Genomic DNA, 14,959 nt, shown 5'->3' on the forward strand with positions numbered 1-14,959 from the left:
TGAGCCAAAGAACAAACACATTTTCTGGTTCACTGGAATCATTTTCACATGTTCACTGATTCAAACATTCTTTTGCTCACATAACAAACAGCTGCATCCCACATTAGCCTAGGCAGTGACAGTCGCCCATCTCGGCAATAACTGTTTGATTGCAAACTTGACCCCCTCTTCGTCTCGGTCTGAGCAAGACATTTTTAAACAGCCACTCCGTTCCCAATCCTTCTTTGCAAAGAATTACATCAGATAACAAAGGACGTCTCTGCCACTCATTGTAAGCCTTCTTCTAGAGATCTGTTCTAAGAGGCTCTGTAAAAAGGTTTTTTTATGATGAATTCAGAACTACTATCATGTTAAGAGCAGCGATTTATAAAGAAGAATTCATTGGTTAAGATCTGAAAAAATAGTTTCTCAGGCCCTACTGACCCAGTTTTCAACAAAAAAAAGAATCAAGTGATGCAAATTAAGTTTTGCGACATTGTTATGCAGTCTGAGAAATTTGTAAAACCGTGTTTTGCAGTTATTTCTTAATAGAAGCCTTAATAAGTACTTCTTTCTTTACTTAAGGGCTTAAAGATTTTTTTTCCTTTCTCCTTCACCTTGCAGGTTTCTCTTTAACAGGTAATAATAAAATACCCATTGTATCCAGATTTTTATTTAAATGCTTATTTTAATCCCACTTTTATACAAGTCAAACTTGTTGGAAATAAGAGGGAGGACTAACCAGATTTGGTTAAGAGTCCTAAATCCCAGAGAAACCTGAATGCTCCAGACGCACAGCTGATGCGGTAGCATATTGGTATGCCCTCAATTCTCCTACTTAGTCAGAAAATTATGAAAGGGTCTCATTTGAATATGAAGAAAACAAAGAAGTCAACCAGAAATGAAAGAATCAGTATTCACAATTGTAAAATACTTCAATGAGGGGAAATAAAAGTGAGAAGATAACCACAACTCAAGTATAATTCTCTTTCAAGTCATGAGCATGGCTGATTCTTTTTAAGCAAAATGGGTTTTTTCAACCAAGCACTGAGAGATAGGCAAGCAACAGAGATAGGAATAGCACGAGGCTATCACTTGGCCAGAAGGTGAGAAAAACACCGTAAACACGTCATTAATGAAGCCGAGCATTTGGTGTCAGAATATTCTGCCGAGACCCTTACATTTCAGCAGGTCTGAGAGAGGGATGGAAATCTGTCACTGTTAACTCCACATCACTCTCAAAACTTAAGGGAACCAGTTTGCTCTCTACGTCCGTGTCCTGTAAAGGTCCCAATCCAAAATCAGAGGCAACACACATCGGAAGAGGAGACCCCATCCTAGGAGGCCAGAAAGAGTCCCTCCTGGCATTGGAATACCTGGCACTTGGCTGCCTCCCATGTAGGGATCTATCTTTACATGGGTCCCACCGCCAGACAGGGCAACGTGAAAACCCTTCCCTTGAATCGGTATGTTCTGTGTGGCCATCACTCCAGGTATTGTGACCTCACCGCCTCTATGGCACTCATGCTGCTGGTGAGACACTTCCTAAGTGTCTCATCAGTAATAAATCCCAAACAAGTCTAGGACTCCAGGAGTAGACAGTATGTTTCATGGGTATTTAAGCAGCGGCATTAAGTGCTATCGGAATCTCTGGAATGTGCAGACCAGATTTATGTGTCTTAACAATTCTTTACTGGTTTGTAATAAGCCGGCAGAGTCCCACTTTATTTTAATACTAATTTTGTCCTCAAAGAAGAGTATGCTGAAGCAAGACCATAACAGCAAAACTAAAACCGGCATCTACTTAACAAGTGCAGCGGTGAATCGTTTCCCAGACCAAAACAGGGATCGGAACCAAGGAGTGGGGAGAAATCCAGACAGAAGAAAAAAACTTTTACAAAATGACCCTCAAAAGTGTGCCGCTATGTCTTTAACAGTGGGCAAGGCAGTGCCTCGAGGTGCCTCAAACTGTCTTTCATTTTCTAGACTTAATGGCTGATTGCAGAAATCAATGTTACCATTAGTAACAGGGTATTTGTTATGGCACGATTTCCTCTGTTGTTAGGCTGCAGAATGATTACAGTATTAGCGAGGTGCTTTCTTTATAAAGGGCTAGAGATATAACTTTCAATTTACTACCCATTAGTAAGGGGTTTTGGAAATATGGATGAAGGCCACACCTCACCTGCTCTTAGGTGGTGATTTTAATTTAGTCATCCAAGGCTAGCGTGTTTTTTGGTTTTGGGTTTTTTTTTTTTTTTTTTTTTTTCAAACTGGGCCAGGAAGCTTCATCATTTCACAGACATTTTGATGACAGATTTTCTGCTTTGCTATTTTAGACCCCAAAGCTGTATCGCCCGTTTAACACAGTACAATTTAAGACATAACAGTTGTGCGTCTGCGTTTCAAACCCCTGTACTTTTCCAAATCATCAGAGGAAAGTGATGGGGCTCTTTAGGTCACACAGATCCAGCAGGTGACCCACGCTGTAATTTTGTAAGGGGCCAGAAGATAGGTTTGGACTAGGGAGAGAGACCGCGGTGCCTTCATGAGAGAATAATGGGAATACTCTAATGGGGAGAGAAAGATGGCGAAGTTTGGGACTTACACATTCACATCTAGGGATAGAGCAGGATGCTAGCTCCTGAGTTCCAGAGACGAAATGATAACAGACAGTGTCAGGCTATGAAATGGGCTTGGACAATTGCAAGAAAAAGGCAGGCTAGGCCACTGAAAAATGTACCACCTGGCCATCTCCCTCACAACTTTGTTGTTGTTGTTGTTTTAAACAGTGTCTCGCTCTGTTGCCCAGGCTGGAGTGCAGTGGTGTGATCTTGGCTCACTACAACCTCTGCCTCCCGAGCTCAAGTGATTCTCCTGCCTCAGCCTCCCGAATAGCTAGGATTACAGGCATGCGCCACCACACTCGCCTAATTTTTGTATTTTTAGTAGAGACGGGGTTTCTTCATGTTGGCCGGGTGGGTCTCGAACCTCTGACCTCAAGTGATTCACCCGCCTCAGCCTCCCAAAGTACTTGGATTACAGGCTTGAGCTACCTCGCCTGGTCTCAACTTACTTTCTTGGTAGCCAGCATTCAAGAGAAGGCGTTAAGAGGCACAAGGATGGCCCTTTCCCTCCAGTCAGGTGGAGAAAGAAAGACATGGCTCAGTGTCCAACCCACCCACATCGGGGTTCAAAACACACTGGCCTTGGAACTGACCGGAGGCCTGCCAGCAGAACCAGGCAGCCCTGCACAGGGCTGCTGTGCAAGCTGCTTCTCCCCACTTCCCAGCTAACCTACCTGAGGAGGATGGCGAGGAGGGGTGTGGGCTGTCCTCCTGGGCACTCCCGGTCTGGGAGAGGCCGCCTCCGACCCCACTTTCCTCGGTGACGTTGGAGGAGCCCGGCGTGGTGGAGCGGCTCACCGACTGGGACTCCTGGTCACTGCCCGAGCCACGCCGCTCGTCCAGGCCTGCGTGTAGCCCGTCCTCCTCCGCCTTGCGGTCCCGCTTGTGGACCCGGGAGTGCACGACCACCTGGTGGTAGGTGCGGAACACCCGGCCGCAGTCGGGGCACTCGGTGGGCTTCTCCTTCATGTTCCCGGGACCCTGCAGGTTATATTCGAGCGTCTGGTTCAGCCCGTGTGACAAAAAATCCCGACTGCTTTCTAAAGGGTCGAGCTTACTTGGCAGGTCTCTCTGACTGCCCACTTTAGTGCTGTGAACCAAATCAGCAGGCATTTTCTGCTTGGAGCCATCTGCTCCCACTAACACGTACTCCCGCTTCTCCTTATCAAACAGAACCCCGGCGTTTGCCAAAGTGTCTTCGTGGTTGCGCTGCAGCGGATGCTCTTTAGACAAGAAGCCATGTTCCATAGCCATGCCCCTGGCCATGAGCTGCCAAGCCTGGTAGCTGTTGACAGGGTCCATCTCCGCAGCCTTGGCAGCCGCCTGCAGCCGCTCGATGCAGCTGGATTTCAGCGGCGGCACGAGGTTGAGGCATCCCAGGAGGGAGTGCTTGTCCCCCTCCGGGACTCCGTGGGCCATGCTGGAGATGGGGGACAGCAGCTTCCCCAGCGCCTCCTTCTCCTTCATGGGCAGCTCGCCCTTGCCATAGAGCTGGCTGGGCTCGCTCAGGCCAGCCTTGTCCGGGGCCATGAAGCCGCTCTGCAGACAGGAGAGGTACCTGGAGTACAGGTTAGCGTGGGCCTCCTGGGACATGCCGCCCATAGGCACAGGCACCTCGGCGTCGCTGGGGGACTTGTTCTTCACCGACAGCTTGTTGAGGTGGACCTTCATGTGGTTCTTGAGGAACCAGGGTTCCTTGAAGCGCCGGCCGCAGATCTGGCAGCAGTGCTCAAAGGAGTCTTTGTGCTTGCGCATGTGGCCCTTGAGAAACCACGCCTGGCTGAAAACCTGGCCGCACACCTCGCAGCGGAATTCGTTGGCCGACTGCTCGCCGCCGCCGTTGGGGCCCTGGCCCTGGGCCGACTCGGCAGTGATGTGCGCCTTCTCCACGTGGCTGATGAGCTCCTCCTCCTGCGAAGCCGCGAAGTCACACAGCGTGCACTTGTAGGGCTTGTGCAGGATGCGGATGTGGCGGTCCAGCTCCTCGCGCTTCTTGAACTTGCCCTTGCAGAAGGTGCAGCGGAAGCCTGCCGCCGGGGCCACCGCGTCCTCCTGCACGCTGGCTGGCTTGGGCGAGGGCACCGGGTGGGCCACGTCGGGCACGCTGTGGTTGGCGGGCAGGGCCAGGGTGCAGGCGGCCAGCGGGGCCTGCTGCGCGTGCGGGGGCGGCTTCAGGTCGGGCCGGGGCTGCAGCAGGCTGCCCTTGAGCTGCTTGTCCCGCAGGATGGCGCGCTCCTCCAGCTCGTGCAGCAGGCGGTTCTCCTCGCGCACGCGCCCGCGCCCCTTGCCCAGGTTGCCCAGCTTGTGGGTCCGCAGGTGGATCTTGAGGTTCCCCTTCTGCGCCGCCCGGTGGTCGCAGTACGGGCACTTGAAGGGCTTCTCGCCCGTGTGCGTGCGCATGTGCAGCGAGAGGATGCTGTTGAAGCGGAAGCGCTTGCCGCACAGTGGGCACGGGTACTTGCGGTTCTTGCGGGCGTCGTCCTCGATGTCGCTCATCTGGGACATGATGCCCAGGTTCTGCCCGTTGAGGAACTGCTGCAGGTCCACCCGCCCGTTGAGGCTAGTGTCCACCTCCCGGCCCAGCTGGTTGGCCAGGAGCGCCATCTGACTGCCCATGGGCTGGCCGCTCATGGGCACGTGGGCCTTCTCCTCCAGGGACGCGGGGGGCTTCTCCTCGGGGTTGGGCCGGGGATGGAGCTCAGGGAAGGCATGGCTGAGCTGAGAGGTGATCTGGTGCAGCTTCTGACTCATGGCATACTGGCCGTTCAGGACGGGGCCGCTCAGGTGGGGCTCAGCTTCCGGCTCCGCCGAAGACACTCCAAGGCACAGGCTCGCTTCTTCCATCCCTGAAAAGAGAGGCAGAGGTCAGATCCACGCCAGGTGTGGCTGTGGCGCCATGAATCAACAGCATCGGCGGGCGGGGAATTCGCATGTCATGCCTTACCCACACATAACCATGCTAAGGAATTCTAGTCAAAAACAATAATAAAAAAATGAATTATTAAATGCCAATTATGCAATACGGCATTGTTCCTCCAATTGGTTTTGGCGACAGATCATCTTCCTTGTATTTTCTATTTACAGACGGCAATTATTCATCCACCTTTAAATTATTAATGTTTTACCCCTTTCAACACCTAATAACAAGTCAAGGGTCTACGTGTGAAACTTTTTCTCCATTGCCCCGTAGTTGCACCTGTACCTGTTGGTTCAGTCCAAAGTTTGCCTGAGAGCACAATGACTTTCCCTGCAAGACCAAAAAACCCACTTGGAACTTTTGTTTCCGTTTACGTACTATATTCAATACATTCACCACTCTGAGATGAAAGAGATCATTTTATGATTTGGCCAAAAAAAAAAAAAAAAAAAAAACCCAATGGCATGATATTTACTGGTACATAATAAAACAAGATAATGTTTTGGGAAAAAATAAAGTAAAGGACAGGCTTTAGAACAATAAAAGGGATTTTGCTTTAGTCAACAAAAAGTGCAGTAATATCTCATTAAGCTGATTAGTATGCTGCTTAGAAACAGTACTAGGTGCTGTAACACATGATTATAATCATAAAAATCCTTCAGTGTTTGCAAGGAAGCATTAACGAGGTATATTAAATTTTAAGGAGACTGCGAGTAGCGGCTTTGCAAACCTCAGAGATTAAGATTTAACCCTTATGTTACGAAACACTGTTATTTTGTCATTTGGTAACTGTTCCCATCAAAAGAAGTATAAATTATCTCCTGACGGACTCTTAGCAGATTGCTGAAGTTGTTCAAATTTGGGTCACAGGAAAGACCTGTGCCATATAATGGGGTGCTTCCTAGCCTTCAATGGTAAGATATCCAAAGCAGGGACTTTGATTGGGCTTCAAGAGATCTTTTATAGAATGAGATAAAAACCCATTAAAATCCAGGGATGATGCCACAGGAAGTCTCAACCAAGTTTGAGTGTTTTTAATAACTTTCCCAATATACAATAATGAGTACAAATTGTACCTGCAGTATGTGTTTTGCAGAAAATTAGAACCCAAAGTTGTTTGTTAAACACTATCGTTCAAAGCTGGTCTGCATAATTGTCTTTAATAGTCCTCTCTGCCCCCTCTCCCGCCTGCGCAGAATGGCTGAAGCCAGATGGTTCCAGGGAGGGCGGAGAAAACAGCCCCTTCCACATCGGAGCATGCAGGGAGCTCCACTTCGCAAGGCAATGAACCCCTGTCTGGGGGTCCTTCTATTTCCAGCTATGTCTTCCACCCGAAGGAGTCCAAATTCGTTTCCTGCCACTGGAATCGTTTTTGCACACACCTCTCCTGTTTGCATCCCATTGTTTAGATGTGTTGGCCAGCCACGTGGTCCAGGAGCTGTGCTTAACCTCAGCCAGGACTGATTTCTGGACTAAGCGATTGCCCAGGGGGACCTGTGGGGACCGAGCTCAACTGTGGAGGAAGCACAGGCAGCCTCAGTAGGGTCTGCTGCTTGCTGGGCCTCCCACCAGGAGACCGTGCATGGCATGAAGGGTCTCCAGTGGGAGACCTGACTTCCTTGGCAGGAGGAGTGGGGTGGTGAGTCCATCTTGCAAAGGAAGGGAAGAAAGAGCCGTGAATGTTTATTTCCAGGAGGCAGAGGGATTACAGCGGTGGTGCTAGGCAAACAGTGTCCACGCATCAAAAATATACACAACTGCACAAAGCATGAAGACACAGGTAAAGGTGCATAGGCCCTTGCCATAGGAGAAGCTTCCAACTTGTCATACTTCCTTTTTGTTTCTGGGGGCAGTCCACACTTAAATTGTTTTTAGACATACAGTTCCATTTTGGAGGTTGGTCAGAAAAAAGCTAATATCCCATGAAGATGGCTGCATTTATTCAACAAACTTACTGAGAGCCTTCTGTGTGCCAGTCCCTAGCTTTGCCACTGGAGACATGATAATGGACAAGATCCGCCAGCCCCAGGACTCATGACACCCGCTCGCTAGCAGAGAGGAGCAGGCACGGTGTACAGAGTTTGCTGGAGGCTCCAGGCAGAGACTGGTGGCCCCAGAACCCTGCCTGAAGCCCTTTTTCCACCTTCAAGCCCCATCTAGTCTCACGGGCTCCTCTCCTGGAGCCAACAGAGATCATGACCCTGAAGCTGCATGGGAGTGCTCAGAATTCTACCCAACAGCTCTGTGGAAGTTTGGGAAGTCCAAGGCCAACAGGGCTGGCCCACTTCCAAAGACTGCCCAGTTGGCCAGCTCAGAAGACATGAATCCAGGAAGATGGGCTATTTTCAGGTTGCTGCTGATGAGCTGACGCCAATTCAGCAGGAGGGAGAGAAGGCTGAATATGCAATGCGGCGAGACTGCAAATCAGGTTGGATGAGGGGCGTGGAGTTGAAGACTATGCCCCCGACACCACTACCATTCATGCTAAGCAAATGACAGCTCAGCTGGTCAAATAACAAACACGGGAGTTTTCAGGTTTGGTTTAAGTATGGAATTCTTTTATTTTTGTCAAATCTGTCTGTCTATCTATCTATATATCTGTCTATCCATACTCGTCAGAGTTAACAAAGCTTTGTAACCTCTTTAAGTCTTTAAATGCCTTGGCTAGATCCTCAGCTGAGGACAGAATGTTCTAGAATGTGCACACTGCCCTCCCCCCTTCATAGTTGGCTCTGTTCTCATCATGCGGATCTGAGCTCACACATCCTTTCTCACAAAAGCCCTCTGTGCCCACCCTGTCTGAGGCTGACACCCCAGCCCTTCTCTGTCCCAACACCTTACTTTCTTTTTTGTAGAACATACCATGGGGGGCAATATTTTGTCATTGACCCTTTTACAGACATGTTTCTTTTCTGTGAAGGCAGAGGGCATGTCTGCCTTGGTCAAGGATAAAGCCTTGGTCCTAGCACAGAGCTGGCCCACCTTAGGTTCTATGTCCTGACTGAGTAGATGAATGAATGGAGACTCACTCTAACCTCAACCTTATGTGACCTAACCTCGGCCTTTGCACAAGTCCAAGAGCACCTACAATCAGAACTGGACAGAGTTGGAAGAGTCCCTGACTACTACTGAGAAGTTGAAGCTTTAGAAACCACCAAGAAAAAGCCACCCATGGCTGGGCATGGTGGCTCATGCCAGTAATCCCAGCACTCTGGGAGGCCAAGGTGGGCAGACTATTTAAAGTCAGGAGTTCATGACCAGCCTGACCAACATGTTGAAACCCTGTCTCTACTAAAGATACAAAAATCAGCTGGGTGTGGTGGCGGGCGCCTGTAGTCCCAGCTACTCAAGAGGCCAAGGCAGGAGAATAACTTGAACCCGAGGTTGCAGTGAGCTGAGATAGCGCCATTGCACTCCAGCCTGGGCAACAGAGCGAGACTCTGTCAAAAAAGAAAGAAAGAAAGAAAGAAAGAAAGAAAGAAAGAAAGAAAGAAAGAAAGAAAGAAAGAAGAGAAAAGAGAAAGCCAACCACACCCCCAACTCTTCCAGTCTAAATGTCCATGGTGATCACCCCAGGCTTGGACCACTCATCGTAGCCCAACTGCTGGATACTAGGAGACATAATGATTCCCTTTAGAACTTAACTGACCATCACTGCTCATGGGAGACCCTAGGGTTTCAGAGGGGCCAGCCAGCTCCCCAGGAGACACTTCCAGGATAATGGTCCCCAGCCCTTGAATAAACCCTGGAGAAGCCTGTGTGGAGGGCTTACTGGGAGGCAGGACCATGGCAGACAGTCAGCTCAGGATCCTCTGTGGTTCTGTGATTCCTCGAGCAGGTGCAGCTGAGGTCACTGCAATGGGGCAGTTGTAACTGATGCCTGCTGCTCGACTTAGAGCAAGAAAGGGACGCACGAGTTCCTGGAAAGAGTATGGGGTAATTGGTGTGCTGTCTCTGCGCCAAAACAGCCGAGGCAGGACAAGCTGGCCCCAGGCCCGGCCTGGGACTCACAAAACCTGGGTCGGCCCCAATTTCTCCAGCCGTGACACTTTGCCCAGCCAGAATGCGTTTATTCCTTACCTTAGCCATTCAGTCAGTATTCACCAGGGACCTTCCATGTACTTGCCCTTGAGGGCCAGTGCATCTCAGGGGCTAGTGTGAGTGAGTCCACAAGTAACAGGTGAGCAATGAAAGGTCCCTTCGAGGCTGAATGCAAAGCTGGGGAAAAGAGAAACCATCGCAGCTTTGGTGTCCAGGGTGGGTTGGTGTGTGTGTGTGTGTGTGTGTATGTGTGTGTGTGTGCGCGCGCGCGCGTGCGTGCACGCGCATTAACTACGTCTGTATTGAGGGAAGGGTGGGGAGTCCCTAACTTGAAGCCCTCTAGAAATGTATACAAACGCCTACACTGGGAAACGAAGGCATCATTTATCCTACGGTTAAAGGATTGAATCCAACTGCAGATATAAGAGCTCATGGGGCTGGAGGAAGAGTTATAAGAGCTCCCTGCAAATCATAAGACCTGCTAGAAGTGGCGGGACACAGAGGCTCACTCACATCTGTAATCCCAGCACTTTGGGAGGCTGAGCCCAGGAGTTTAAGACCAGCCTAAGCATCATGGCAAAGACCATCTCTACTAAAAATATTTTAAAAATTAGCCAGTCATGGTGGTGCATGTGCCTATAGTCCCAGCTACTTGAGAGGCTGAGGTGGGAGGATCGCTTGAGCCTGGGGAAGTTGAGGCTGCAGTGAGCTATGATCCATACCACCGCACTTCAGCCTGGGCGATGAGAGTGAGAACTTGTCTCAGAAAATAAAAAGAATTTAAAAGATAAATTTTTAAAATTTCAACTAAAAGACCTGCTGGAAGGTCTTATTACCCCTTTCCCAAGCCCAGCAGGGAGTGAGCCTTCCCTTTCAGACCATCTGCTCCCTCGCAGGCCCCACAGGGAATATCCATTGGTGTCCATCCCTGGAGGGGCCCCTGCCACAGCTCACCCCAACCCTGCTGCCAGAGCACTTTAGCCCACATGCCCCATTCACCCTTCACTCAGCACTGCGCCCGTGGCCCAGGAGTGGAAACCAAATTATTCACTTGGACTGATGTCCAGAAGAGGTTTTTCTAGGTGCTTCCAGGATTTCTGTATAGTTTCACATCTTATGTATAAGTCTTTAATCCATGTTGAGCTAATCTCAATAACGGATATACATGGACATAAAGATGGAGATAATGGACCCTGGGGACTCCAAAAGCAGGGAGGGAGGGGGGGACGGAGGGATGATACAACCACCTACAGGGTACAATGTTTGCTATTCGGGTGATGGGGTCACTAGAGGCCCAATCCCCCAGCATTACACCATATACCCATGTGACAACCATGCATAGGTACCCCCTGAATCTAAAATTTTATAAAAGGAAACCAGGGGCCAGCAGAGGGCAGGCCATGATCCTGGGCTTAAGGCAATTAGACAGGCAGGACTATGAATAACCTTCGAAAGCACTCATGGAAAAAGCTCACCTGGGCAGGAAAACCCTTAGCACAATTTAAAGCAAGTAAACAAACTACTGAACAGTGAGAACAGCTTGCCCCTGGCCTTCGGCTCATTGCCCTAGCCTGAAACCTATAAGGAAGAGGATCAATAAACCCTGGCTTATTGATGGAAGAAAGCAATGAATGCATAATTTACCTAACTCTGCAAAGGCAGCCAAATGTCCTCACCGAGGCTGGACGGCGAAAGGCCACTGTAAACTCCTGTGTCTGCAGCACCATCCCCCTCAACGTAGAAACATGGCAACATTCTCCCCAGCCTCGATCTTTTCTGAGCACAGGGTCATGGTGGGGTACCTCGAGGACTCAACCGGACAGTCAACACTGATGACGAACAAAGCTAGACTCTTGGCGGCCACGGCACTCTTCACCACGGTATGGTAACTCCTGGACTGCACCTCTGAACACAGGTAGAGGCCCCAGGTGAAGGCTTCCAAACATTCCAGGTTTTCTTCTTAAGCAATGCAATTTCATACTCAGCCAATGAAAACCACCACTGGGTGCACAGATTATCAAAATATATTCCGTCTCATCACTGTCATCATTGCAGGTACCGTGAGCAATTCAGCTGCCTTTGATGGTGCTAATGGTTATTTTGATTTTGCATTTCTGCCTTCAAGACTATTTCCTGTGATATCAATGACAAAAGTTTTCACTTAACTCTTCCAATAGAGAACCTAATTGTATCTTTCACTCAAAATGAAATTTAAAACTATCAGGACACCAGAAATGCCAGCTGCTACGAGTCTAAATAAATTTTACACAAAAACACAGTTTCATTTTGCTAACACAGAAAAAAAAAAGTAATCTTATGAATAGTCCAAAAAAATATAGATCTTGCCAGTAAGTTGTATGAAAGAGCTTTTTCCTTATACCACGAAAAAGAATCGTTGGAAAATAAAATGACTTTCAAAATAACCATTTCCACTGGATTTTTAAAAATCAAGTATTGTTGTCTAGCCAAGCACAACTAAAATATTCCCTTTTTTATCGATGTGGGTGAAGCTGCTCCCTTGGAAGCCTTGCAGGAGTCCCTGACCTCGAAGCTGCTATGTAGGATCTTAGGCTTGGGTACACAGCAAGGGGTGGGGGAACTCCAAACACCACTGTGGGTGTTACTCAAAATCATCTCATAACACGCATTTCTAGTAGCAGGTAGACCCTGTTCCTGGAGGCTCACGTGACCTTAAGTCTGTCCCTGAAGCCCACCTTGCTTTCTTCGTGATCATGGTATCTCCCCTGCCAGGTAAGTATGCCCACCTTGCTTTCTTATGCTGAGGGTAAACAGTAATTAAGACAACTTCACCTAGAATACAATGGCTTCTTATTAAACACTAGTTTTCCAATTGTTGTAGCTCAAACTGTTTAACTAAGGTTGTTATAAGCATAATACACTCCTGTTCTGAAATACAGAACACCAGACTACTGAACCTTTTCAGGGTCATTAAACAGCTGTAAACATTATTACAAAAATAAACCAGAGATTTCATGCTTACATTTTGGCCTAGAGCTTGCTATGCTGAGCAAGTGCATTTTTTTCATTTCTTACAATCAACGCTGGTGACATTTGGGCATCCAAACAAATTACATCACAAACATTACCGGGGTGGGCAGGATACTGAGTGGTTTATTTGCCAGATGATTAATAGATGAACAGGAGGGCGGCGCGGGTGACCTGTTCCGTTTTGACTGATGTGTAGACAACGCTATGAGACAGGGCCAGAAATAGTTAAATCCTTGCTGAATTTATGAACGAAAATACCGTATTCAAATCAGGCTGTGGAGGATGAAAACTGTGTAACCAACAGAGTCGAGTTGCAGACTGTGGTCAAACACCCAAAGGGATGGAACACTGGCCAAGGTCAAGACCCTCACTGCCTTGAGTAGTGAGCAGGACTTGGCTGAGCTGGCTTAGTGCGTGGTCCCATGGAGCCCCAGGCAGCTTCCATGCTGGTGAGACAAGAGTTGGATAATTTGAGACAAGAAAGAGGAATAATGAGTGTCTTCTTCCTGGAAACTTTGGATGACTTCAAAATTCTCGAAGACATGACCATTTTTGCTTTGGGTTTGGCAAAAAAAAAAAAAAAAAAAAAAATCTCAAAGGCAAACAGCCTCCATCACTGTGGCTTTTGGAGTCTCCATTGAAACTGTAGCCCAGAAATGAAGACAGATAATGAGCACAACAACCTTGATGGAAAAGAAAAATGACCACAAAGGGCTCTCCTGTGATTTTCTCAGAGTAGAGAAGACTTTTGGTCTAGATCCCTGGATCACCTTCTGCCCATACCACACAAAGCCAGGAAAGTAGGTGCTGGGGATGGAATGAGGACAAACTCACATAGGGTAGTTATTAGAACTATGGACTGTCCTCTCAATAAAAAGCAACAACCTTCATCAGCAAGTGCATCACCATCATCACCATCATCACCACTATCGGCAACATCATCATCACCACCATCACCAGCACCAGCATCACCACCATCACCATCATCATTACCAACATCACCATCATCATCACCAGCATTATCACCATCATCATCATCACCACTATCACCATCACCAGCATCAGCAGCAGCATCACCACCACCATCATCATCACCACCATCACCAGCACCAGCATCACCACCATCACCAGCATCACCAGCATCACCATCATCATCACCAGCATTATCACCATCATCATCATCACCACTATCACCATCACCACCAGCATCAGCAGCAACAGCAGCATCACCACCACCATCATCACCACCATGACCAGCATCAGCATCACCACCATCACCAGCATCACCAATATCACCACCATCATCACCACCATCATCATCAGCATCATCAGCATCATCACCACCATCACCATCATCAGCATCACCATCACCAACCTTACCATCAGCATCAGCATCATCACCACCACCATCGTCATCACTATCATCACCATCACCATCAGCATCATCACCATTATCACCATTATCAGAATCATCACCACCATCAGCATCATCACCACCATCACCATCATCAGCATCACCACCACCATCACTATTATCAGCATCAGCATCACCACCCTCATCATCATCATCATCATCATCATCATCACCATCATCTCCATCACCATCATCAGCATCATCATTATCATTACCATCACCATCACCACCATCATCACTATCATGGCCATCACCATCACTATGTACATGAACAGGATCCTCATCTTCATCATCTTTCTCCTCATCATCAAAATACCACCTGCCGACAGTGCTAGGTACATCACGATTATCTCATGTACATCACGATTATTATCTCATGTTAACCTTATACAACCTTAGAAGATCAGTGCTATGTTATTCCAGTACAAAAGATGAGGAAACAGGGGCTCAGAAAGTTAAAGCATGCAGACATGCCAGTGGCCAGGCTGGCTTTTTGCAACATATTTATTCTTGCTGGGCTGGATAACAGTAGTCAGAAGCCAGCCCCAAAAAAATTATCTTTAGGCTCCTCTGTTTTCCTTTTCTTTTTTTTTTTTTTTTTTTTTTTTTTGAGACAGAGTTTCGCTCTTGTTACCCAGGCTGGAGTGCAATGGCACTATCTTGGCTCAACACAACCTCCACCTCCTGGGTTCAAGCAATTCTCCTGCCTCAGCCTCCCGAGTAGTTGGGACTACAGGCGTATGCCACCACGCCCAACGGATTTTTGTATTTTTAGTAGAGACGGGGTTGCACCATGTCGACCAGGATGGTCTCAATCTCTTGACCTTGTGATCTACCTGCCTTGGCCTCCCAAAGTGCTGGGATTATAGGCGTGAGCCACCGCACCCAACCTTCTCTGTTTTCTTAATATCTAGAAGGGCTGATAACATTATTCCACATTCTCCTGTAGAGTCAGGTGGCTTATTCCCCCAA

The 14,959-nt window shown here is 48.2% G+C and overlaps 1 protein-coding gene across 13 annotated transcripts in view; it reads right to left on the reverse strand.

Annotated features, from left to right (window-relative positions):
- Nucleotides 1-14,959, reverse strand: part of ZNF536 (zinc finger protein 536) — a 486,467-nt gene that overhangs the window by 256,981 nt on the left and 214,527 nt on the right. For all 13 annotated transcript variants that reach the window (XM_074384325.1, XM_039467086.2, XM_039467087.2 and 10 more), the window contains one exon: nt 3,281-5,452. In XM_074384325.1, coding sequence (XP_074240426.1) covers nt 3,281-5,450 — 2,170 coding nt within the window. In that variant the 5' untranslated portion in view covers nt 5,451-5,452. The remainder of the gene's footprint in view (nt 1-3,280; nt 5,453-14,959) is intronic.

This window comes from Saimiri boliviensis, chromosome 14 (assembly GCF_048565385.1).
Source record: "Saimiri boliviensis isolate mSaiBol1 chromosome 14, mSaiBol1.pri, whole genome shotgun sequence".
Classification (NCBI taxonomy): Eukaryota; Metazoa; Chordata; class Mammalia; order Primates; family Cebidae; genus Saimiri; species Saimiri boliviensis.